The following is a 25713-nucleotide window of genomic DNA, read 5'->3' as shown; positions in this document are numbered from 1 at the left end:
CATTGTTTAATTTGATTTTTAAAAAGAAAGAAGAAAACCAAATTACCAGTATCAAAAATGAAAGGGGTGATGTTACCACCAATGAAGTGGAAATTAAAGCAATAATTAGGAAGTACTTTGCCCAACTGTATGCCAATAATTTTGACAATCTAAATGAAATGGATAAATATTTACAAAAATACAAACTGCCCAGGTTAGCTAAAGAGGTAATAAAATTCTTAAATAAGCCCATATCAGAAAAAGAAATTAAACAAGTCATTAATGAACTCCCTACGAAAAAATCTTCAGGGCCAGATGGGTTTATAAGTGAATTCTGCCAAACAGTTAAAGAACACTTAATTCCAAATTTATTCAAATTATTTGGGAAATAGGTAAAGAAGGAGTTCTACCAAATTCCTTTGATGACACAAATATGGCGTTGATACCCAAACCAGGCAGAGCCAAAACAGAGAAAGAAAATTATAGACCAATTTCCTTAATGAATATTGATGCAAAAATCTTAAATAAGATATTAGCAAGGAGATTACAGCAAGTGATCACCAAGATAATACACTATGAACAGGTGGGATTTATACCAGGAATGCAGGGCTGGTTCAACATTAGGAAAACTATTAACATAATCAACCACATCAATAAGAAAACCAACCAAAATCATATGATTATCTCAATAGATGCAGAGAAAGCTTTTGACAAAGTACAGCACCCATTCCTAATAAAAACACTAGAAAGTTTAGGAATAGGGGGAGCTTTCCTTAAAATAATAAGCAGTAGCTACCTAAAACAATCAGCAAACATTATATGTAATGGAGATAAGTTAGAGGCATTCCTAATAAGATCAGGGGTGAAACCTATTATTTAATACTGTACTGGAAATGTTAGCTTTAGCAATCAGAGAAGAAAAAGGAATTAAAGGAATTAGAATAGTCAAGGAGGAAACAAAACTATCACTCTTTGCAGATGATATGATGGTATACTTAGAGAGTCCTAGAGAATCAACTAAAAATTTACTTGCAACAATTAACAACTTTAGCAAAGTTGCAGGATATAAAATAAATCCACATAAATCATCAGCATTTCTATACATGACCAACAAAGTCCAGAAACAAGAGATAGAAAGAGAAATTCCATTTAAAGTAATGGCAGACAATATAAAATACTTGGGAGTCTACTTGCCAAGACAAACCCAGGAACTCTACGAACACAATTACAAAACACTTTTCACATAAATCAAATCTGATCTAAATAATTGGAAAAATATTAATTGCTCATGGATAGTCCGAGCTAATATAATAAAAATGACATTTCTACCTAAATTAATTTACTTATTCAGTGCCATACCAATCAGACCACCTAAACATATTTTATAGAGCTAGAAAAAATAATAACAAAATTCACCTGGAAAAGCAAAAGGTCAAGAATATCAAGGGAAATAATGAAAAAAATGCACAGAAATCTGGGCTAGCTGTACCAAATCTTAAGCTTTACTATAAAGTGACAGTCATCAAAACTATCTGGTACTGGCTATGAAATAGAGTGGAGGAGGATCAATGGAATAGGTTAGGCACAGGAAAAACAATAGTAAATGACTATAGTAATGTACTGTTCAATAAACCCAAAGACTCCAGCTTCTGGGATAGGAATTCAGTATTTGACAAAAACTGTTGGGAAAACTGGAAAAGAATATGACAGAAAGTAGGCATAGACCAACATCTTACACCTTATACTAAAATAAGGTCAAAATGGGTACATGATTTAGACATAAAAGGTGATACTATAGGTAAATTAGGAGAGGAAGGAATAATTTACCTCTCAGATCTTTGGAAAGGAGAACATTTTATGACTAAACAAGAGCTAGAGAACATTATGAAATACAAAATGGATGATTTTGATTACATTAAATTAAAAAGGTTTTGTACAAACAGAAGCAATGCATCCAAAATTAGAAGGGATGTAGAAAGCTAGGAAACAATTTTTACGGCCAGTACTTCTGATAAAGGCCTCATTTCTAAAATGTATCGGGAACTAAATCAAATTTATAAGAATCCAAGTCATTCCCCAATTGAGAAATGGTCAAAGCATACGAATAGGAAGTTTTCTGATGAGGATGTCAAGGCTATCTATTGCCATATGAAAAAATGCTCTAAATCACTATTGGAGAGGTGCAAATTAAAACAACTCTGAGGTACCTAATCTGACACCTATCAGATTGGCTAATATGACAAAAAAGGAAAATAATAAATGTTGAAGAAGCTGTGGGAAAATTGGAACACTAATGCATTGTTGGTGGAGCTGTGAACTGATCCAACCATTCTGGAGAGCAGTTTGGAACTATGCCCAAAAGTCTCTAAAGCTTTGTATACCCTTTGACCCAGCAATACCACTATTAGGTCTTTTCCTCAAAGATATCATAAAAAAGGAAAAAGGACCAACATGTTCAAAAATATTTATAACTGATCTTTTTGTGGTGGCAAGGAATTGGATATTGAGGAGTTGCCCATCAATTGGGGAATGAATGAATGGACAAGTTGCGGTATATGAATGTAATGGAGTACTATTGTGTTGTAAGAAACGATGAGCAGGCACATTTCAGAGAAACCTGGAAGGACTTACATGAACTGATGATGAGTGAGATGAACAGAACCAGGAGAACATTGTACACAGTATCAACAACATTGTGTGATAGACTTGATTCTTCTCAGCAATACAATGGTCCAAGATAGTTCCAAAGGACTCATGATGGAAAATGTTCTCCAAATCCAAAAGAAAAAAAAAGAACTGTTGAATCTGGATGCACATTGAGCCATACTATTTCTATTATTTTTATTGTTGTTGTTGTTTTTCTTTTTTGAGGTTTTTCCTTTTTGCTCTGATTCTTCTCTCATAATATGACTAATATAGAAATATGTTTAATGTGACTATACATATAACACCTATATCAGATTCCTTGCTGTCTTGGGGAGGGAGAAAAATTTGAAACTAGAAATTTTATAAAATCAAATGTTGACAACTATCTCTAAATGTAACTGGAAAATAATAAAATATTTATATGGGGAAAAAAGAAAGACCTTCCATGTTCATATTTTCCTGGGGCTATTTCAGACCAGTTCCTAATTTATCAGGTGAGTTTGCTTTATGATGTCTCAGATTCTACCTTTCCTCCTATGTTATCTCTTCTTTGTGTTGTATATATGCTGTGTCTCTTTATATATGTGCTTACTCCCCCAACAAAATGTAAGTACCTTGAGGGTTTTGATTCTCTATATTTGGATCCGTACCACTTTAGACAGTACCTAGAGCATAGTAGGTATTTCATTAATACTTATTCATTGACTGATCTTTTTATGCCTTTGCAGCTAAATTAAAATCTAGCTTATCATTGGTGCTACTTGTAGGAACTTGTAGCAGGCCCTTCTGTTTAGCATTATTAGCTGGGACTCTACAGAGTTTTGGGAGTCGAATGGAATGTGACTATTGGTGCTTGAAGTGATAATTGGGAATCTCACACTCACAAAATATAAGAGGACCATTTAGTTCAACTTGTATTTTACAAATTATTCTCTGGACGTGGGCAATGATAAACCTTTTCAAAAGCCAAGAACACCAATTTGTGGATGGAAAATTAGTCCTCTGCTGGCAAATACAGCTTCCAGTGGCCATCACTCTCCTAATTTAAAACTGTTTCTAAGACTTCTAGGCCAGTTATCAAACTTTTTGGTCTCAGGAACCTTTTACAATCTTAAAATTATTGAGGTTCCACAGGAACTTTTGTTTATGAGTTATATCTCTCAATATTTACTGTACTAATTCAAATTGAGAAATTAAAAAATATTTATTCATTCAAAATATCAATAAGAAACATAGTAGTTTAACATCAATAACATATCTTACGCAAAATAACCAATTTTTTCCAAAACAAGAAATTCTATGAGAAGAAAGGCTCTTTGAAATACTTTTGCAAAATGTTTTAATGTCTGGCTTTATAAAAGACAGCTAGACTCTTATACCTGCTCTAGCATTTAGTCTGTTGTGACATGTTGTTTTGGTTGAAGTAGATTGAAAAAATTTGGCCTTCCACAGATATGTAGTTGGAAGAGGGAGGCATATTTTAATAGACAAATAATGTTTTAGTATTGTTAAGTATTTATTTAGTATTTGTTAGTATTTAGTATTATTTAGTTTTATTAAGAAAAATAGTTTTGATCTTGTGGACCCCTTAAAAGCTTTAAGGGATTCTTAGACCATACTTTGCAAATCACTACTCTTTTCTACGATTGGTCTATAACACAAAGAAATTGCTTTGCTCAACAAAAGCTAATACTTGTGTATGTGTGTGTATATGTGTGCATGTATGTGTGTGTGTGAGAGAGGCAGAGAGAGACAGAGACAGAGAGACAGAGAGAGAGAGACAGGCAGGTACAGACAGAGACATGGGGGCGCTCGACCACATCCCTAAAGACCTGCTGACTATATTTTTTTTCATGACCATTTTCAAGTCATGAAAATCCCTTCTGCATTCTTGAGCATGTTTATTCCTGCTGAAGTACAATGTAGGCCACTTGGAAGAGGAAATTCAGCCTAGATAGACTAATCAGTCTACAGGTTTAGAATGTTTGGTGCCATCCACTGTATTTTCTCTCAAAGTAGTTCATTTTACCAACCACTTTTCCTAGAAACTGATATTATCCCTAGAAATTCTTGGGTAATGGACTCAGATTGGAAGGCTAGATGTAGGTCATCTTTATGTTCCTCTGTTCTCTTATTCACGTCTAGGCATTTGAATCCTGCCCTATTTTTTGTGCTTCCTTCCCTGCTACCATGACTGATAAGGGACATGGATGATACCATTAACCAGTAGTTCCTCTGTTTGGTTGCTGATAATACCCTGATGATACTCACAATTTGTGAGATTGATTTTGAAAAGATTGGGAGTAGGGGGCAGCTAGGTGGCACAATGGATCAAGCACCAGCCCTGGATTCAGGAGGACCTGTATTCAAAGCCAGCCTCAGACACTTGACACTTATTATCTGTGTGACCCTGGGCAAGTCACTTAACCCTCACTGCCTTGCAAAAAATAAGTAAAAAGAAAAAAAAAAGATTGGGAGTTGTTGAGGTGAATTGTGGACACATCCCATATCCCACTTTTCTGTTGGGAAAACAATGATCCTTGTCCTAATTTTCCTTTTGAGATGATTCTTCTGGTACTAGACTGACCACAGTTGAAGGCCTCTTAATCTAGCCCTCGTTTAAGAGTTCAGTGTTTCTTTGTTGCTCTTTGCCTATATTATCACCCCCACCATCTTCGTTCTATAAGTTTTTGTGTGGGAAGCATCAATTGTAAGGTGTTTGACCACTAAAACTACATTTTGCTGCGTGTAGTATTCTACTGGGACTGTAGGCTGGCCCTGATTCCAAAAATGGTGACATATATGCCAAATCTAGATACACCAATATGATGGTGTTCATTTTCTTGCTGACCCCTATAACTGCTTCAGGGAACTCCAAGTGCTACAAATATAACTCACTTTCCATTCACTTTGAGATTCTGTTGGACTACTGAATTCATAATTAGAGTATAATGGAAAGAACTTTGCATTTAGCTTCAGAGATTCTGAATTTGAATCCCAGTTCTATAAAATGACCTTGAGTAAATCATTTCATCCTTCTTGGTCTTAGTTTCTCCTTGTATAAAAGGAAGGATTTGTATCATATGTTTTTTAAGGTTCTTTTCAGCTCCAAAACTATGACCCAAATTTGAGTGGATTTTAATCTCTTTGAGTCCTTATATCAAAAACATTGTGAACCTCTTGTAAATTCAGTCCCAATGCCTTATTGGCAGACCAGGGCAAGAAACATATTTTTTATTGAGATTATTATTATTTGAGCAAAAGAATAAAGAAAAGCTCAAATATGTTATAAAGAGATTACAGTGTAATTTCCCCAATTCCCCAGTGAAGTAGGCAGAAAGTAAATCTAAGAACACCATCAACAGAAAGATATGCATGCTTGAGAGAGGAAACAGTCTCTTTAACATCTGAATGGGGTGAAAGACCTTCAGTCATTCTATGGTTCTCACCTTGTTTTAAAGCCGTTTGGAAAGCAATGTAGGGTAGTAGAAAAAGTATTTAGAATTAGAAGACATGAGTTCAAATTCTGACTCTGATGCATATTATCTACAAGTCAACTAACCTTAATTGGTCTCACTTTATTCATCTGGAAAATGAAGGTAGTGGATTAATGACATCTGAGGTCTCTTCTAACGCTAAATCCGTGATCTTATGAGCTGGAAGGGCAGTTCTGCCCTTGGCCCTTTCCCTTTGTAGTTGAGTTCCATTTTCTACAGTTTCATGATCCAGAAAGCAATGATTATATTCTGTGGTGCAAATTGACCACATCATAAGGCATTAGGTTGCTTGTATTCAACAATTCACTCATAGATATTCAGGAAATCCTCTCCCTGCTCTCTAGCTATACATATGCTGCTGACTTTCCAACAATGCCCTTGCTATTTCCAAGAGCCCATCCTCTTCTTAGCCTTTGAGTTCTTTTACCCTTTTCATAAGTACCCATGTCACAGAATTTCAGTCCTAGGGACTCCAGTGAAGCATCATGAGAAATGTAGTTGGAGAAGAAATATAATCTGATCTCTGCCAGTTACATAAATATTGATATCAAAGGACATACTTAGGGAAATATATGGTCACTGGGGGACATGGATGATTTCTGAAAGATTGATGTGACAGGTGGAATCTAAAATAACTGAAGAAACAAAGGTTCAAGCTACAGAGCATACCACTTTGTTAATCAATGCATATCAACTGCATAACAAATTGGGACCAGGTCTCCAAAACTTGGAACTGGACCCTCAATAAAGGAGGAGACAGATTTTTATGTATTAAAAGATAACAGTAGGGGCAGCTAGGTGGCACAGTGGATGGAGCACTGGCCCTGGATTCAGGAGGACCTGAGTTCAGGTCTGGTTGGAACTGGACCCTCAATAAAGGAGGAGACAGATTTTTATGTATTAAAAGATAACAGTAGGGGCAGCTAGGTGGCACAGTGGATGGAGCACTGGCCCTGGATTCAGGAGGACCTGAGTTCAGGTCTGGCCTCAAACACTTGACACTGGCTCTGTGACCCTGGGTAAGTCACTTAACCTTCATTGCCCTGCCAAAAAAAAAAAAAGAAAGAAAAAGATAACAGTAAACAGGATATAGACCAGGATAAAAGATTAGGTAAGCTGATTTCAAATTGGAAGGAAAATTAGGGGTTTTCAAAATTAGGAAGGGGATGAGTAACTTTTGAGAATTGACAGGGAAGAGAGCAAGGTGTTGCAATTCTCGGAAATGAAAAGAAGAGATGTCTCACTCCTCCCAAAATTCTGTTTTCAATCAACAGAACATGGAAACAATAACTGATTGACTAGTTGACAAGGAACAGTTTTCAGATAAGACATATGGGTTGCTTGAGATATATAATTGTGAGATAATCCCTTGCATCAGTCTTCAAATCTTACTGGGTTTCTGGTCAGCATAACATAGGTCCTTAGTTAAGGGTCCCTAAGCAACAGGTAGAGGTCCATATTCCCAGCTATGCAGGACTAGGTTCAAACAATACTATTGAGTTTTCTCACAATTACCGTATTTGAATAAATGTTTTTTACAAGACAGAAATCACACTAGACATATAATTGAATAGCGAGGAAACTGAGCCAGATCCAGAATTGATGGAGTCAGTGTGGTTCTCTTAATTTCCATAGTTCCCACATTGAAATGTTCAATATTCCAGGGAAATTGGAGAACTAAAAGTTTTTGAGGTAAGAGGACATTGGTTTCAGTTTGCAAGAAAAGATCACTTAAACCATAAATGGATACTATATTTTATGAAAATTTGTTTTCTGTATCTGCTGATGTAATCATGTTTTCTTCTTTTTATTGCAATGAATTATATTTATAGTTTATAAAATCATGAACTATCTTTCATCATTGGGAGGAATCCAACATGATCCTAACGAGAGGCAAAATAGAATGGTTGACATTGTTTTGGCCTTTCTTATTTATCTTTCTGTTAGATTTCTCTAAGTTTAATAGTCATGTTGAAGGCATATATTATTATCTTACTATATAGCTCTTTTTGCAATTCATTATATTTTTGTTTGTATATTCTGATGCTATGCCATTCAGTGGATATATATTTAATATTGATGTAGTTTAATTATCTGTGATGTTTTAAGCATATGTAGCTTCCTGTTTATCTACTTGACAACTTCTATTTTTACTGTAATTTTATCTAAGATTGTGATCATCTTTCCTGCTTTTTTTGGATTCAGTTGACACACAATAAGTTCTACTTCAACCCCTAATTTTAATTCTGTATGAATCTTTCAGTGTATTTCATATACATTATATAGCAAATTGTTGGGTTTTGCTTTCTAATTTATTCTGCCACCCTCTGCTGATTTAAGGATGAGTTCATCCTATTCATTTTCATGGTTATGATTATTGTTTGTTTTCCCCTTTATAAAATCATGTTATGATATTTCTTTTAAAACAGAAATATAAATAAAATCAGCATTAGCTATCTGGAATTTGTACAGCATGAAACAAAACAATCTCAGTTTTCTGGGTCTTGGCCCTGTCCCTTTTTTTTAATGAATCAATCTTCTAGCTGTAGTTTCTTTTGCTTCAGGTAATCTCTTCCCCAAAGCCATTTTTTGACTCATATACTCCTTTTCCTGCCCTATTTTATTTTAATTATCCTATCTATCATCTATCTATCTATCTATCTATCTATCTATCTATCTATCTATCTATCTATCTATCTCTATCTTTCATCTATCTATATATATTATCTATATACATATATCTATATATATATTGATCTGCTTATCCATCTGTCTCTCTGTCCATCCATCCATCCATCTATCTATCTACCTACCTCTTTTTCTTTTCTTGCCTAACTCCCTACCCCAACTGCTTTTAAAAAATGATCTTAGGGGCAGCTAGGTGGCACAGTGGATAGAGCACCGGCCCTGGAGTCAGGAGTACCTGAGTTCTAATCTGGCCTCAGATACTTAACACTTACTAGCTGTGTGACCCTGGGCAAGTCACTTAATCCCAATTGCCTCACTAAAAAAAAAAAAAAAAGATCTTCACCTTTAACTCTTGCAATTTAAATATAATACAAAATAGTACTCCTAAGGGTCAATACTTCTATCTAGTATTTTGCCTATATAATCACATGAGAGGGGATAGAATCTGGCAAGGGGATGGGCTCAATTCTGAAGTAGAGGAGACAACCCAGCCCCTAATATGCTAACTATGGGAGAAAGAGAAATTAACTAATTAATTATAACAGTGACACAAAATCCACTGCTAGGTGGTACAATGGATAGAGCACTAGGCCTAGAGTCAGGAAGACCTGAATTTAAATATGGCCTCAGATATTTACTAGCTGTATGACCCTGGGCAAGTCAGTTAACCCTCTTTGCCTCAATTTCCTCATCCATAAAATGAACTGGAGAAGGAAATAGCAAACCACTCCAATATCTGCCAAGAAAACCCCAAATGGGGTCATGAAGAGTTGGGCATGACTGAAAACAACTGAACAACAATAACAAAATGATATAAAATGTCCTGAAATCAAGAGAGACACAAAGACAGAGAGACAGAAAGTCAGAGACAGAGATAAAGATACACAGAGGGAAGATAGTTGCAGGTGAAGCACCTTAATTCCTTTGACAATGGAAATCACAGGTATAGTTCCTGGCAAAAGTGAGTCATCATAATTATGGATTATTCATTTTGACTTTAAAAGCTACCACTTTAAATGTGGCTTCCAGCAATTACAAATCAATTATAACCTACAATTAGGCCTAAGATTTTTTAAGTTTATACAATGCTCTATGTGCTGGTATAAATCACCCTACTTTGCTTGAGGTCACTAGTTCAATAAAGATCATTCAACTAGTAAGTCTAATGAAGTTACCTGGAACTAATGGCCAGTCAGCTCTACTGACAGTAGCCTGATGTTCATCTGAGTGATTATTTGTGATTTCTTGCAGGCAATTTCTTTTCTCACACCCCTGGCAGTCATTTTTGTGGTGAAAATCATTCGGCGAACTGACAAGACTGAAATTAAAGAGGCCTTTTTAGGTAAAGTATGAGCTGCATGTCCTTTCAGTGAGGAAACAGAAATCAATTAGATCATTATTAGGTATAAAGAATCTCAAAACACACAGCTGAGTTTTTTCCTGATTCAATAAAGTATATGGTTAACAGGATGCCTATTTCCTCCGGTAACTTGGTAACTGAATATTTCTGTCCTCATTTGTTAATACTGTTCATTGCACCAAACTTACGAGGACAAAAATCTGTTCATGTGTAACCAGTGGATTATGATGCTTTGGGGGCAAAAATAATCCTTTGCAACAAGGAACATGTTACCGAGTGGCTTTGTTATTGAAATGTGTCCATTATCTATCTTCTCCACAAATGTGGCTAATAGTGTTCATTCTGAAGAAAGTAGAAGTCAACCATAGACTAAATGCCCATTATCTGGATGATAAAATAGTCGATTGAGAAGATAAAAAAACAAATAAAAGTAATATCTCCTAACTTCTATGCCATCCCCATCTCTCTTCTTCTAAAAAATACAGCTTTTGGGGGAAGGGAGTTATCTTTATCTACTGATGAATAGTTCTAAGGATTTAAGTATTGTGTGTTTTTGGTGAATATATTCAATCCATAACCATTTATTGAATGTCTACTATTTGTAAGGAAATATAATTTAACTGCTTATTTGTCTTAGGCCCTGAGCATACAAGCAGTTTGACTATTTTTGCATCACATCCCTTGTTTATGCCATTACTAGTGGACTTCTGAGCATTTCATTAAATTTGGAAATAGTCAAAACATTTTTTGATCTAAATTACCAAAATAAACCCATTTGTGTCTACAATGTTTTAGTATGTTCATCAGTCAAGGCAGCTTAATTGAATTTGCCATTTGGAAACTGATACATTATTCAGTAATGAATCATAATCCTTCCCCAAATCATGTTTTGTATACCCAACTTAAAAAAAAAGATAACAGTTGCAAGAGGATATTTACCTCATATTGAGTATTTGGGTTTAATTATGATTTCTATGTCAAACTCCATGCAGCAAAATATATCTCTATTGTTCTTTGATAAACAGGGTGATAATCACAGGGAAGATAAAGACACCTTGGAAGGCAGCATCCAGGCATGAAGTTAGTTATACCATTTCCTGGATATGAAATTTTCTAGATAACCAGAAAAGGTCTATGTATGAAATGTCATAACTTGGACTTAATGGTGTATTGGAGATATATTGCTTAGTGCCTCTACTGGTAAATCCAACCCTTCCTCTCCCAACTGTCTTACATATTCTTCCCTGGACCCCCAAATCCAAACTGTTTTTTTTTAAATCTACACTATTCTTTTAAAAGATTTTCCTTTGTTTGGCCTTTTATGATTATACTTGCCATTCATTGCCTCTCTTTGGATCTTGGATATTCATATGCCAGTAAGTACCACATGGTTACTTTCCCTATATATAGGGAAACCTTTTCACTGTCAACTAAATCTCCCTTAGCCTGACATTTTTGAATAGAACACTATATACTTTGTTTCCTATATATTAAAAGAGTAGGTTGTATTATTGCATATTCTGTTTTCCTGACTAAACAGAAACTTATTCTTTAAAAATTATTGAGAAATTTGCTCTGTTACTGGTTCTTATCTCTTCATATTTAGGATTAAAGCAAACAAATATACTACAAGTTCCCTAAACAGACTCAGCTGGTTCTCCACATTTGGGCTTTCTGATTAAGTTTTTAATTTTAACTTTAAAATTTTTCCGTATGAGAGTAGCCTCATTTAAAATGTCTTTTCCTGATTCGACAGACTGCCCCAGCCCACAAATCTTTGGAACAAATCTTACATCTGCCTTGTAGGATCACCATATAATATTGAATTTTTACTGAATGGAGCTGTTTCAGGGAGTAAGATTTAGCCTATAGTTTATCTAATCAGTATAAATAAAAAAGCAATATTAAAATAGAAGTCCCATACTAACATTTATGATGTAATTTTAATAGTATTCTATTTTTTCTGATTCCATGTAAAGACAATTTTTAACATTCATTTTTAATAAAACTGTGAGTTCCAAGTTTTCTCTCTTTCTCCTTTACTACCCCTCCCTAAGATGGTATGCAATTTGATATAAGTTATACATACCACACTTATTTTCCAACAATACAAGTAACCTTCTCATGGATGACTATTGGCCAAACCCAAAGGATAAACTGACTATATAAATCTTGTCATGTTGATTTTGAATTGTTTTTATGAGTCATTCCCTTTCCTCTAACTGCTTTTGCTGTAAGAGGTTAAAAATTCATCTTTCTGAACTAAATTATTGTTAATGAACAATAACAAGGTAATTTCTAGTAGGGAATTTTCCTGGCTTCTCTCCACTCTGGGGGACTAATCCTACCACAATCATTTCTTCAAAATCAATGAGGCTTCCTTCTACTTCAATCCAACCCAGACTGTGTCATGCAGAGAAAAATATTAATTGCTTTCTAGGACAGTAAGTTGGCTTCCAAGGATCCATCTACCAGCAGGAATCTTCACTCCAGTGTTCCACTCTCATCTGTCAGAGGAAAGCATTTTGGGCTGATTTTGGTGGACTTCATGGTTGGTTAATCCTGCCAAATTGTCCAGAAAAGGGCAGCTAATAATTGTTCACAAGAAGTGCTATTTGCAAGAAAAGATCACTCAAACCCGTGATATTAAAGGACACGTGCAGTGAATAGACTCACTGTGGATATCCATGATGCTCCTAAAGATTTATTTTGTGACATTATTAACCTTGCACCCATGAAATCTATGGTGCTAGGTATGTGCCAGAGCCACGGCATAGTTAGGAAAGCACAGTGGTTTCTTGAAAGGAAAAGGTTACAATCACTCGAGGTAACCTCTGGAATTGGTACTAGGAGAACAATTGTTAATGTCATGCAAATATTCTAATTAGAGGGTAAGAAAATAGAGGCAATGAAGGCAAAAAATTGTCTCAAGGCTCCATGGTCCCTTCAGTTGGGCTCTCAGCATAGTGAAGAGGAAAGAGGCCTTTTGTTTAGTAGGAGTCTGTGTAGTGCTGAATATAATAATAATAATAAAAAATATTGACTCAGAGTTCCTACACAAATCCTATTTATGCATCCCAGTTGCCTGCTCAGTTTTTTGACATCACAACACTGCTGACTCATGTTCCATTCCTGATCCCAGATGGCCTCTATCCCCTTCTCTGTCACATTCACAGGCAGCCAGTTACCATCTGATACTTGAACTATTTATTTTTCATTGGTGAATGTACTAGTTTAATTTGTCCCTCCCAAGCTCTGTCTGTTGACTTTAATTCACTAATCCTGGCTTTGTTGATCAAGTTCAATTGTCTTTCTTACCTCTCTACTTCTGAACTTAAAAAGCATGCTATCCATTAAGTCATAGCCCCCCCTTCCCTGTAACAGACTAATTTTATGTCTTTCTTAAGTGTGCTTCAACCTCCTCCCTTCCCCTACAAGCTATGCTTCATCTCACAGTGGATTGCACCATATTGTCATTGAATAAACCTCAGAGAGTCTTTAAGAATTAATAATTGCCTTAGGAAAAATCATGGCTCACAATCTTTATTATTCAACATATAAATGGAAAAAGTGAGATATACAGGTTTTATTACTTATCATAGGCATTCGATCTTTCATAAAATTAGTTTTAATAATGACACCTTTTGTACAATCCTTCTAAAATAATGGAGAAGGCATGAAAGGTATTATTCTGAGATACCACTGAAGGGGAAAGTTCTCTCAATCATACTTATAGCATCCTTTGGGGTATGTGTTGTTAGTCTAATAAAATCCTTCTGCGTCATTTGGGAAAAATCCCTTTGCAGTATGTTTGAATAAAATATTCCAGCAATTCCTTCTGTTTTATGTAAAAAAGGAATCACACAAGCAAAATATTTTGACATCCATAACCAGCCTTCTGGGTTGTTTTTCTTTGCAGAGGCAGAGAGATAGGTGGGCAACAGATGGACAAATGGTGGTGGGGGTGGTGATGATGGTGAGATAGAAGCATGGGACCGGTGGTACATTCTGAAGTGGTATTACAGCTACTGCTTGTCTCAGTATGGAATTATGCCTGAGAAGGTTGCCAGGGGAAAATAAAAAAGAATGTGTCTTGCTACCAATAAAAAGAACCATGAATATGCCACAGTAGTCAATCAGTTTGATCAAGCCGTGATAGATGGGTTGTGAATCTGAGGGTTCTTGGATGAGTGAGAATAGGAAATTTTGAACTGAAAGGACAGGGAATTTGATGAGAAATATACCAATATTTGATCCTAATTATATTTAATTTCCATGAACCAATCTTCTAAAAGAAAGAATCTTCCATCCCTATTACTATGTCCTAAACTTTGCCTTTAATTAGCAAATAATAATAATAATTTTAAAATCAAGGTTTTGTTCTTCCTCTTTTTCTATCCCTGGGGGAATTCATTTGACTCACATTTCTAAGGCCATCAACTACATAAGAGTGAACTAACAGTTACTTTTTGGTTTTTTGCTCATTCTTAGCCAGGTTGTTATTTTTCTGTCTGTTTGGTTTTGTTTTGTAGCGGTTTCCTTGGCTCTAGCTCTGAATGGAGTCTGCACAAATACTATTAAATTAATAGTTGGAAGGTAAGTCCTGAAATATTGAAAACAGTGGCTTTAACTATTGAGGTGACGTAGGGCAAACTTGTGTAAGGACATCGCAGCTTAATCTTTGATCAGAATGCATTGGATGGGAAAAGATCTGTTGGTTTTCTGACTCAAAGTAAAGAAGAAGCCATTTGGGGCCCAGTCCTTGGTAATTCAGTTCAACAATCATTTACTCAGTAAGCCTCTTTGCTTTCCATCCTCAGATTTATTTTGAACCTTGAGCAAGCCTAACAATCTTTAGTTTTTTATTGAGGTACAAAGGCTGCTTAGTCAAAGAAAATCCTTCCCAGCCACTAGGAGCAAATCCCTTTGTAATATATTTTGAATAAAATATTAAAATAGTTCCTTCTATTTTATTTGATAGGGTAACTATGTAGATGGAAATCTTTTAAGCTAAGGTCCTCTCTTTGGGCAGGCAAAGGCCTACTACCATTGGTTCTCATTAGACATTAACTTGATATTCATTTCAGTCCTCCATGTGCATGGATGCTGGTTGTTTATTATTCTACCAGGGACAAATTGGGTATTGGAGTTTTCCATTGTGATCATTGTAGTTGTTATCCCTCCCTTTAAACAAAACAGAATTTTTTGTTTGTTTGTTTTTTTTAGAAATGCTATAGAGCACATTAGGTTAAAAAATCTTCAGTTTGGGCAACTGGAGAATTTTATCATCAATCCCTAAGCCAGAGCAGAAGACACTATTTCTAGGACACTCAGAGTTCTCTGAGTCAGGTTGAATAAGCTCTAGCATCCTGAGAAAGTACATGAAGTTAAGCAAGATGTGAAATCTAGGACCCCATGGGGCTGTGAGGAACTTAGTTATCATTAATACAACACATTGTCAACCTCCTCCAGAGTCTTGGACATGGAGAACAGCAACTTAACTAATGGAGAGAGAATGTAGAGAGAATAATTCCTAGTGATACAAAAGAAACCTCACAATCTTTTATTAGCATAGGGGATTTGAGCACCTGCTTTTTTGGGGTGGGCAAGGGAGGGGAAAGGGAGGATGGCAGAGGTGTGGGTAGGAAGTGTTTTTACAATGGCAGTTTTTCACATTGAAAATATCCATGGTGTTTTTTGTAGACCTCGTCCCGATTTCTTTTACCGCTGCTTTCCAGATGGAGTAATGAACTCTGAAATGCACTGCACAGGTGATCCTGATCTGGTGTCTGAGGGCCGAAAGAGCTTTCCCAGCATCCACTCTTCCTGTAAGTTAACTTGTCCTTCTCCTTGGTCCCTTTAGTCATGTCTTCTGATGAAGCCATACAGAGCTTATGGTCAAAATAAGAATTTAAAATTTTTTATCAGAAAGCAAAGGATAGTTAACCCTAACTACCTTGTCAGAAGCCCTTGCAAGTCAATCAGATTTGATGAAAGATATGTGATTGGGGGTGACTGACCTAAGGAAAATACTTTGAACGTTTCTGTACATCAGCTGAGCAATGTACCTCAGACATTTCAGGATGCTAGCCTAAGGTCTTAGTCATTTCAGAACAATAGTAGTTTATCATTCTCTCAACCTTATTCTTTCAACACATTCTCCACTGCACAGATTAATGGTTCCTTCTTGCAAGCTGAAGCAAGTTCTTAAAGAATATACTGACTACATAATACTAGAGAGCCCTGATTGGCCCTGGAATATTAGGTACTCAGAAGTATTGGCATTTAACAAAAACATGTTGTTCTTCATAGTAAGCTTTGATTTGCATCACATTTTCTGAAATGAAATTTAGAGCTTGCTAATCAGGACCTTCTTAGTATGGGTAGCTGATAACATGCAGTATGTCTTTACTAAGAGATGAGGGAACATCTGGGTTGTGATATCTTCCGATTTCCATTACCATTGTGTCAACAACTATTCAGAAACCAGGATCTCTCATCATACCTAGACTGAGGAACATCACAATTAGTTGATAATTCCAGCCGTATTTGACATCTGGAAACAAAATGACTCGTGTTGATAGGTACTAAGTTGACCCAAAAAATCCTAAGCATTAATAGTGGCAGTGAAGAAAACCTGAAGCTGGGATTCATAAATGGGTTACCATTCCTCTCCATTATTATAAAAAATGCTTTCTTAGTCATAATCAAAGTTAAGAAATTTGATCCTCATATTTATGGAATAGAGGCCTTTAGACATTTTGGTTGTCCCTTTCTAGATGCTTTCTACGTTATTAATAAGAGTTGTTCATTAACTGAAAAATTTTCATCTCTGTTCACTTGAATGTTACAGCCAGTCTCTGACAGAATTTCAAGATTTTAAATCATTGAATCCCTCTGAAATGGATATTCTATAGTAATTTAAAGGAATACTTTGCTACCTTATGGAATGCTCTACTTTCCTTCTTACTATGACTTAAATTCTAGACTATACAAAGTTCATACATTATGCATTCAAAATGTGAGTGAAGGATTTGGCATCTAAGCTTCAAGAAAGATGCAGAGATAACACTACTCCACTTGTGCATCTATTTTTTCTCCACTGGTTTTAAGTGTGACAAAGAGCACATACTGTATGACCAGTGTAGTACTGAATCTCGGCATTTCTGTCATTTCTAGATATTGTGGTGTGTGTTAAAAATAGGTTATCCATTTGGAATTGGTCCTGTATTAAGAAAGGCAGAACTTCTAGAAATGAGGAGATAATGGTCCTGCTATTTTCTTCTGTGGTCAAAAACATTTCCCCTCCCCTCCCCTTCCCTAGGCTAGAAGAAGTACAGTGGCCAATCATGGGCCCAATATCACTGCTGATGCATAAGAAATTTGACCTGTTCTATTTACGACCTGTGTTGATTCCCTTATCCATAAGAAATCTGGTAGACCTTTGCTCCTAGAGGCTCACCATATTGGTGTCAGACTTAGCACGGATAGCTGACCAGTTTTAGACATATTGCAAGTCAGAACTCCCAGATTCAAATATTCTACAAGCCTTAGACTCATCAATAGCTAGGATTATAGAAATATGCCACATACTCAGTGGTACCACATTTTAAAAAGGTTAAATTGCAAAGCATTCAGAGGTGTTGCCCAGAATGGCAAAGCACCTGTAGTCCATGATGTACTAAGATGATGGAGCTTGGGATGCTTAGCCTGATAAAGAGAAAACTGTGAGGGGGGTCAGCTAAGTGGCACAGTAGATAAAGCACTGGCCCTGGATTCAGGAGGAACTGAGTTCAAATCTTACCTCAGACACTTGACACTTACTAGCTGTGTGACCCTGGGCAAGTCACTTAACCCTCATTTCCCTGCAAAAAAAAAAAAAAGAGAGAGAGAGAGAAACTGTAGGGACACATGATCACTTTCTTCCAGTATATAAGGGCCATCATATAGAGGACAGATCAGACTTGTTCCATGTGTCCCCAGACAACAGAACCCAGAGCAAAGGGTAGGGCATGCAAAGAGACTCATTTTGGCTTGATGTCTGTTGAAAGGTAGAATGGAGGGGCAGCTAGGTGGCACAGTGGATAAAGCACAGGCTTTGGATTTCAGGAGGCCCTTAGTTCAAATCTGGCATCAGACATTTGATACTTACTAGCTGTGTGACCCTGGGCAAGTCACTTAACCCCCATTGCCCTGCCAAAAAAAAAAAAAAAAAGGTAGAATGGGCCACCTCATGTCCTCCCTCATTTGAGGTCTCTAAGCAGATGCTGATTAGTTGTTGTTGGTGGTGGTGTTTGGTTCTTTCCAACTCTACAATTTTGTGATTCTATGATTCTCTAAAGGTTCTGAATTCTCCCTTCTATCAAGTACCATTTTTTTAAGCTGTTAGAGTTAAAATTAAAATAACCTACATAGGAAACCTTGTAGTCTATATTTGTAGACTTTGGTCATAATTTGGATGTTGATGGAATCAAAAGGTCTTCAGTTCCCTCCTGTGTTCTTGGACTTACCCTCCTCTTCTGTTCCTCACATTTGAGGTTACTGTGCATGAACTCTTTTCTAGACCATGATCTGGAGGATGTGTGGAATAGTTAAAAGAGTGCTGAACTTGAGGTCAGGAAAATGAGAGTCCAAATCACTCCTCTGACACTTACTAGCTGTGTGACAACTGGGCGCTTAATTTGTCTGAGTCTCAGTTTCCTCATCTGTACAATGAAGGGTAGATTCAGTGGCCTCTACGGCTCCTTCTGGTTCTAAACCTATGACCTGTGCAATCATTATGTCTTGGTTAAAAAAGGCAGCTGAAGCAAAACCTGCCTCAGAAGACGGGCTGCAACTACAGAATGAGAGTTTAAAAATCGCTTTAGAATTTGTTATCTTCTGTTACACCAGAACTTATGGGGGAAAAAAAGATCTTAAATACAAATAAAGTGCTGGCAAGCTTCCATTAAAGATGTATGTAAAGTCACACTTAGTCTTTTCGAACAGTTTTCCCTAAACACATGTGCGTGCGCACGTGCGCGCACACACACACACACACACACACACACACACACATCAACACATCCACAAAACCACTAAAGCGTTTTCTTCCTGGGAAGCCTGCCCATCAAGCATGCTGTTAAAGTACTTGCTGGTATTTGATCCATGATAGATAAAGACAGTTGACAGAAGCTATTTCTGCTTTCAGTTGGTGATACTTCAGAAATAGTTAACAAGTTTTTTTCCTACTGACAATTCAACAGCGTCAACATCCTCCTAGGTCTTCCTTCGCACACTGGTGAACCCATGTGTATATATATCTGTTTTTCTTGTTCTTTCATGAAGATTAGGTAATATGTCTTGATAGTAGCTATCTTGTATGCTTTTTTGCAAAACCACAGTGGTTCTTTCTTTATTTCCTACCATGATTGATAGGAGGGTTAAGATTTGTTTTCATCCCTTGCTTCTCAGAGTGTGTGTGTGACTTGAGTGGTGATATCATGTAAACATACCACTGTGAGCCAAATAATCTCTCTTTTTAAGAAATCTATTTCTTTTGAAAACAGAAGCTTATGTTTCTCCATCTGCCATCAGCAGTCAAAGCACACTCTACCAAAGTGCTCGAGCCAGCAGAATTGTGGAAGCAATAAAATAGTCATGGTGCACAGGCTTCCCAATAGCCACTCTCCTGTGGTCCTTGGTGCTTTAGACAGTCAATGCCATGTGCATAATAAAAGGCAAAGCTCACGATATTAAAGAACACTATATTTATAAAAAAGTGTCCCATAGTCTCACAATGGTGGAAGGCCACAGGCCAAGAGCTCTCATAAGAATTTAAATAAAAGACCCTTTGAAAGGTGAATTTTTTTCCCCCAATGATTGTCTTAACCCTTGGTTCACTTTCAAGAAGGGAAATTAGCTTCATTCAGTATCTGTAAAGAAAAATACCTGAATATAGTCAGATATATGAGTCAGACATATGGCAGGATGGATATGAGGACAGACTTGGAGTCAGGAAGGCCTGAATTTAAGTCTTGCTTCTTACATATATTAGCTATGTGACTATGGGCAGGTCACTGGCCCTTGACAACTCCCTAAACTTATGAATTTTAGACAGTTTGCTGATGTATAATAGATCGCTGTGATGTAGAAATGAGGGAAAATGATACCTCTTTCCACAAATACATAGTCCCAACCACATACAACATTTTACCTGCACTATATGGACATAACAATAAATGCTGGCACATCAGTGGTAAAATTTATCAAAGTCTCTTTTGAAGTCTGTCTTGAATAAAACGGGGGAAACTGACTAGAATAACAATTGCCTGTAGGAGAAATTTTAAAAGAAAATCAAGAAATAATTAAGTGATATGCCTGACTGATGGCTTCTAAGCATGGGGAATTTTCAGGCCCAGAGCAAATTTCTGGGTGTAAAATTGCCTAAAATGGATTTCTCACCCTCATCAGGTGATCAGTTATTTTGACAGTCATGTCAAATAATGGTTATTTCATAAACAAAGCCTGCCTAGAGAGTTCAGTTATATGATTGTTACTTTTAAAATCAATGCTATCTGACTTTTTGACTATCTTCACTGAAAAGTACCATCAGCCAAACATCTCTTGTTCCATTTCATGATTATATTAGGAATCAGAGGGCCTTGGGGATAGAGCAGGTAGGAGCAGGATTCCTTATTAGGCCAAGTGTATAATTGAAGTTAAAATCTGAAAGACAGTCTCCCAAAGAAGGCAGCTTGTTTTTCTATCAGGGATGAAGTGGGTCTAAATTCCAATTTTAAACATATCTGGTCATTATTTATACTAAAAATGAAGGTTTCAACTCCATGAATCATGAGTATTTGACATTAAAAATCAGATGGTTCTTAGAGTGACCCAGCATCGGTTTAAGTTAGGAAACATGGAATAGAATGGAGGAACAGTTGAAGGATAGTTTTTTGTTATCTAATTTCATCACTTAATGGGACCATGGGAGAAATGGATAGGGTACAAAATGCCCTGGACACCTTGCAGCTATTGAGAATGTGGTCAGGGAACTAAGTTAACCAGGGCAGATTGGTGAGCATTTGCCTGAGGTCAGTTCATTTCCTTTTCTTCTTTCTATTTTTTCTTCTACCTCTCTTACTTTTCCCTCTACCTCTCTTACTTTATCTTCAAAGTCCTTTTTGAGTGCTTCTATGACCTGAGACCAATTCATATTTTTCTTGGAAGCTTTGGATATAGGAGTCCTGATGTTGCTGTCCTCTTCTGAGGGTGTACGTCGATCTTCTTTGTCATTCAAGAAACGTTCTATGGTCCTCATCTTTCTCTGTCTGCTCATCTTGGCTGTCTTTTACTTGACTTTTAACTCTTTCTTAAAGTGGAGCACTGCTTCCAGGATATACTGTGCCAAGCTTCAGAGGGTCTAAGTTAGTATGATTTAAGGAGGGGCAGGTTCTTCACTTGCCTGGTCTGTTCTCTGGTCCATAGATAACCCCAGGACAACTTGCTAATTAACCAGGAAGCAAAACTTTGTGTGCTGTGGTTGTTAGCTCCAATGAGCTTCCACCCCTCCCCAACCTGGGCCACTGCTATGCAAGCCTACTTCCTGGTTCCCAGCAGGGGTGATAAACCCAAGTTCCACCTCAGCACCAGCAGAGACCCCTGTAATCTCCCCCCCCTGCCAACTGCTCAGCCCTCTCACCAGACAGTGAGCTTAGTTCTAGATGACGATGGTGCAGCAGCTCATTCAGAGGTTCCAGCAGTCTCGCAGTCTCTTTCTCTGGCAAGGCCTTCCTGGGACTGGATCTGTGTTGCCATGACCTCAGAGTTGGGTTCCACTCCTGCCCTTGCACAGTAGCCCCCTCCTGCCAACCTTCTAATCTATCTTTGGCTGGAAAATAATCTCAGCCCATTCTTTTTTGGATTCTGCCACTCTAGGAATTTTCCTTTGGCATTATTTGGAGGGTTTTAGGAGGTCAGTTCATTTCTATAGTGTTTTCTTTACCTCAGAACCAAAATTTCCCCTTTTCACATTATCAAATAAGATAATATATGTAAAAGTACTTTGAATTTTATATATATATATATATATATATATATGTATATATATGTATATGTATATATGTGTATATATATGTGTATATATATATGTATATATATATATATATATATATATATAAACATACACACACAAACCCTATTATTATTGTTCTTACCAGGCAGGAAGCTACAATATCCCTTTGTCCCATAGGTAGACAAAAAATATATATTTTTTTGAGGGGAAGAGATAGACATCTGAACCTGTGATTTAATTGATTTAGAGAACTACCATTGTGTAAACTCCCTCTATCAGGTGAACATCTGGTCTGTAATTTGTAAACGTAGAAAGTCATATGGGACTGAGAAGTTAATTAAGTAGTTTTCCTGTAGTTACACTGCATACGCCATAGATAAAAAGGGCCCACCTTGGAGGAAGTTATCAGTCAGTTTGTCCCACCCTCCATACACTTAATGAAGAGCCTATAGAGATAACACACAAACCTGGAAGACTCAGTGATTTCATGTCATCTCAGAGAATATCATCTGATTAGGAGTATGACTAGATTTTACATTCCACTGAAGGCAATTCGAACATAGAACATTAGAGACGGAAGGGACCTTAAAGATACATTCTTGGAAGAAAATGTCTATAGTTTCATTGAACTTGATCTATTATCCAAGTCTCAGGTCTAGATTCTAGTAGTGTGTAAGTCACTTGAGGGTAGTGACATTCATTTTTGCCCATTTCACCTATGTACCTGAATATCGTCTTAGCCATATCAGGTACTTAAGAAGCCCTTATTGAATTTATTCATAGAATATTATAAAATGGAGAATTTCAGTCATTTATAATACTATTCTAAAAGCTTATTATTATTTGACTTTTGTGAAACAAAGGTGAGAAAATTAAATCAAAGTTTGTTTTCTTGTAGGCCACTTGGAGAAGTCATTTTCATTGTGGTTTATTTGACTTATGGATATTAGTAGTGGCTAAAAGCATATGCTGGGGGGCAGCTAGGTGACACAGTGGATAAAGCACCGGCCCTGGATTCAGGATGGCTTGAGTTCAAATCTGGCCTCAGACACGTGACACTTACTAACTATGTGACCCTGGGCAAGTCACTTAACCCTCATTGCCCCACAAAAAACAAGGTATATGTTCTTTCTTTATTCATTTTGATTCTGTGACACATACATTGCCTCAAAATGGTCTCCAAATCCTTATAAAAACTTGGAAAATTAAATGTTAAAAGTTATAGCTGTGATATCACAGAGATTATCTTTCAATATATGCATGTATGTATGCATGTAAGTATGTATGTATGTATCTACCCATTCATCAATATTTCTACCAATCAATACTCCAATTCTTCCTCATTTCAAGTTCACTCATTATCACCTCTAATCTAGATGATTGAAGAATAAAGGGATGAGAAAGGCCTTAATTTAAAAAATGTATCTCTCTCTCTATTGTCCCTGGGGGTACATGAAGAAATAAAATGACAAAATATGGAGGAAGAAACAGAACAGCAGAAATCAACCAGTGCAGCATGGGTTCCCCTCATGACTTCCCACTACATTAATTATGCCTTCTGAGTTAGGGATCCATGCTGATTCTGGCTCTTTTCCTAAAACTAACATTTTTTTATGCATATACTTAAAATTGATGTTCTATTGCCTTCTCCTAGTGCTTAGATACATACTGGATAGACTTCAGTCTCACTCATGAATTATTTGTACAAGGGTCATTCAAAGGAAACATTTAATTCTAGGCAAGAATACTCACATCATATGGCAAATTCCACAAATAACTTCCCAAAGTTTGACTATTAGGCATAGCCAAACATAATGGGGAAGATAAAGTCTTCTGAAGCAGAATTGTAAAGTGCATTTTGTAAACACGTAGAAATCATCTTTGGACTATCTGAGACAATTCTTTTCATTATTAGTCTGTGGATGAAATTAATCTTTACTATGATCAATCCTATTAGGAATTCTAGGGGATAGAGAAGCAGAAGATATAACTCCTGCCCTTGACAAGTTTATAATTTTAAATGATCAACAATTGATTGTGCCTACATTCATCTTATTCTATGTAAGATTCCATGGATATTAAAAGCTATCAAATTATTACTCTTCAGATGCAACATTCCCTATAAGGTTCTGGTGGTATCCTTGAAAAGAACACTAGATATTAAGTCAGAGAGTTTTGGTATAGCCCTGGTTCTGCTCCTAGTTAGTCAGGTGATGTTGGTCAAGTAGTTTCTTATTTCTCAGTCTTAGTGCTTTTTGTTAAATGAGAGAACTGTAGGATATGCTTTCTCAGGCACCTTCCAGTTCTAATATTCTAAACTCTGGTCCCACATTACCAGTTGCCTCTTAGAAATCTCCTCCTAGAAGGGCAGCTAGGTGGCGCAGTGGATAGAGCACCGGCCTTGGATTCAGGAGGACCTGAGTTCAAATCCATCCTCAGACACTTGACACTAGCTGTGTGACCCTGGGCAAGTCACTTAACCCCAATTGCCTCGCCAAAAAAAAAAAAAAGAAGAAGAAGAAATCACCTCCTCTATGACCCATTGACTCCTCAAACATAAGTCAAAAACCATGCAGCTTCCCAACTAATCCTGTCCCTACTCGAAAGTTCTCTGTTTTTCTCAAGGACAGTCATCCTCTTGATCACCTGACTTTGTAACACCTTAATCATCTTTGACTCTTGCCTCTCACTTATAAGCCACATTCTATATTTGCCATGCCTTTTAACATTCTATCTTCATAACATCTTTTATACACCCACATTAGAATGGCACCAATCTAAGTTCAGGTTCATATTACTCCTAATCTAAGGTGCTGTAATAGTTTCCTGATTAGTCTACCTTTTTTTATAGTCCCTTCTCTCTCAAATTCCAGTGCCTTTTGTGGTGGTATACCCAAGAGCTGGGTCCTGAGACCTCTATTATTTTTTCTCAAGGGATTATTTTCCATGAGTTCTACTGTTATCTTCATGCAGATGATCTCGCAGATATACACATTTAGCCCAAATCTTTCTCCTGAGCTCCAAGACCCACAGCTCCAATTTCTGCTGGGTATCATTAACAAGATGTCCCTTTGGCTAGATACCATTCTGAGTTCATTATCTTTTCAAAGCAGAATTCATTATCTTTTCCAATAAACAAAACTCTACTCTTAACTTCCCTATTTTTGACATGTATGTGCAGTGTCCCACTATTCTTACACTCCTCAAGGTTCATGCCCTAGTCATCCTCAACTCTTCACTCTCACTTATCCTGCCTCTTCAGTTGCTAAGTCTTATTGATATCTCCACCTTAACATTTTTCATTTTTATCTCTTTCCCTCTACTCACACAAAGACCACCCTACTTCAAAATCTTATCACCTCTCTTGTGGATTATTGCTATACCCTCCTTTTTCATGTTTATAGACGTATCCTTAAGTTTTTTTTTTATTTATAATAAGACAATTGTTCCTAGCCTTCATTTTCTTCTGCATTACATCAAGCTTAAAA

The 25713-nt window shown here is 36.7% G+C and overlaps 1 protein-coding gene across 2 annotated transcripts in view; it reads left to right on the top strand.

Annotated features, from left to right (window-relative positions):
- PLPP4 (phospholipid phosphatase 4) overlaps positions 1-25713 on the top strand; it is a 227514-nt gene that overhangs the window by 94472 nt on the left and 107329 nt on the right. The window contains exons 3-5 of one of the 2 annotated variants that reach the window (XM_043988921.1): positions 10062-10152; positions 14703-14766; positions 15874-15998. In XM_043988921.1, coding sequence (XP_043844856.1) covers positions 10062-10152; positions 14703-14766; positions 15874-15998 — 280 coding nt within the window. The remainder of the gene's footprint in view (positions 1-10061; positions 10153-14702; positions 14767-15873; positions 15999-25713) is intronic. The other variant, XM_043988922.1, reaches the window with a different exon arrangement.

Source organism: Dromiciops gliroides, chromosome 2 (assembly GCF_019393635.1).
Source record: "Dromiciops gliroides isolate mDroGli1 chromosome 2, mDroGli1.pri, whole genome shotgun sequence".
NCBI lineage: Eukaryota > Metazoa > Chordata > Mammalia > Microbiotheria > Microbiotheriidae > Dromiciops > Dromiciops gliroides.
Note: the sequence above shows the minus strand (reverse complement) of the source record. Positions and strands in the feature narration are given on the sequence as shown.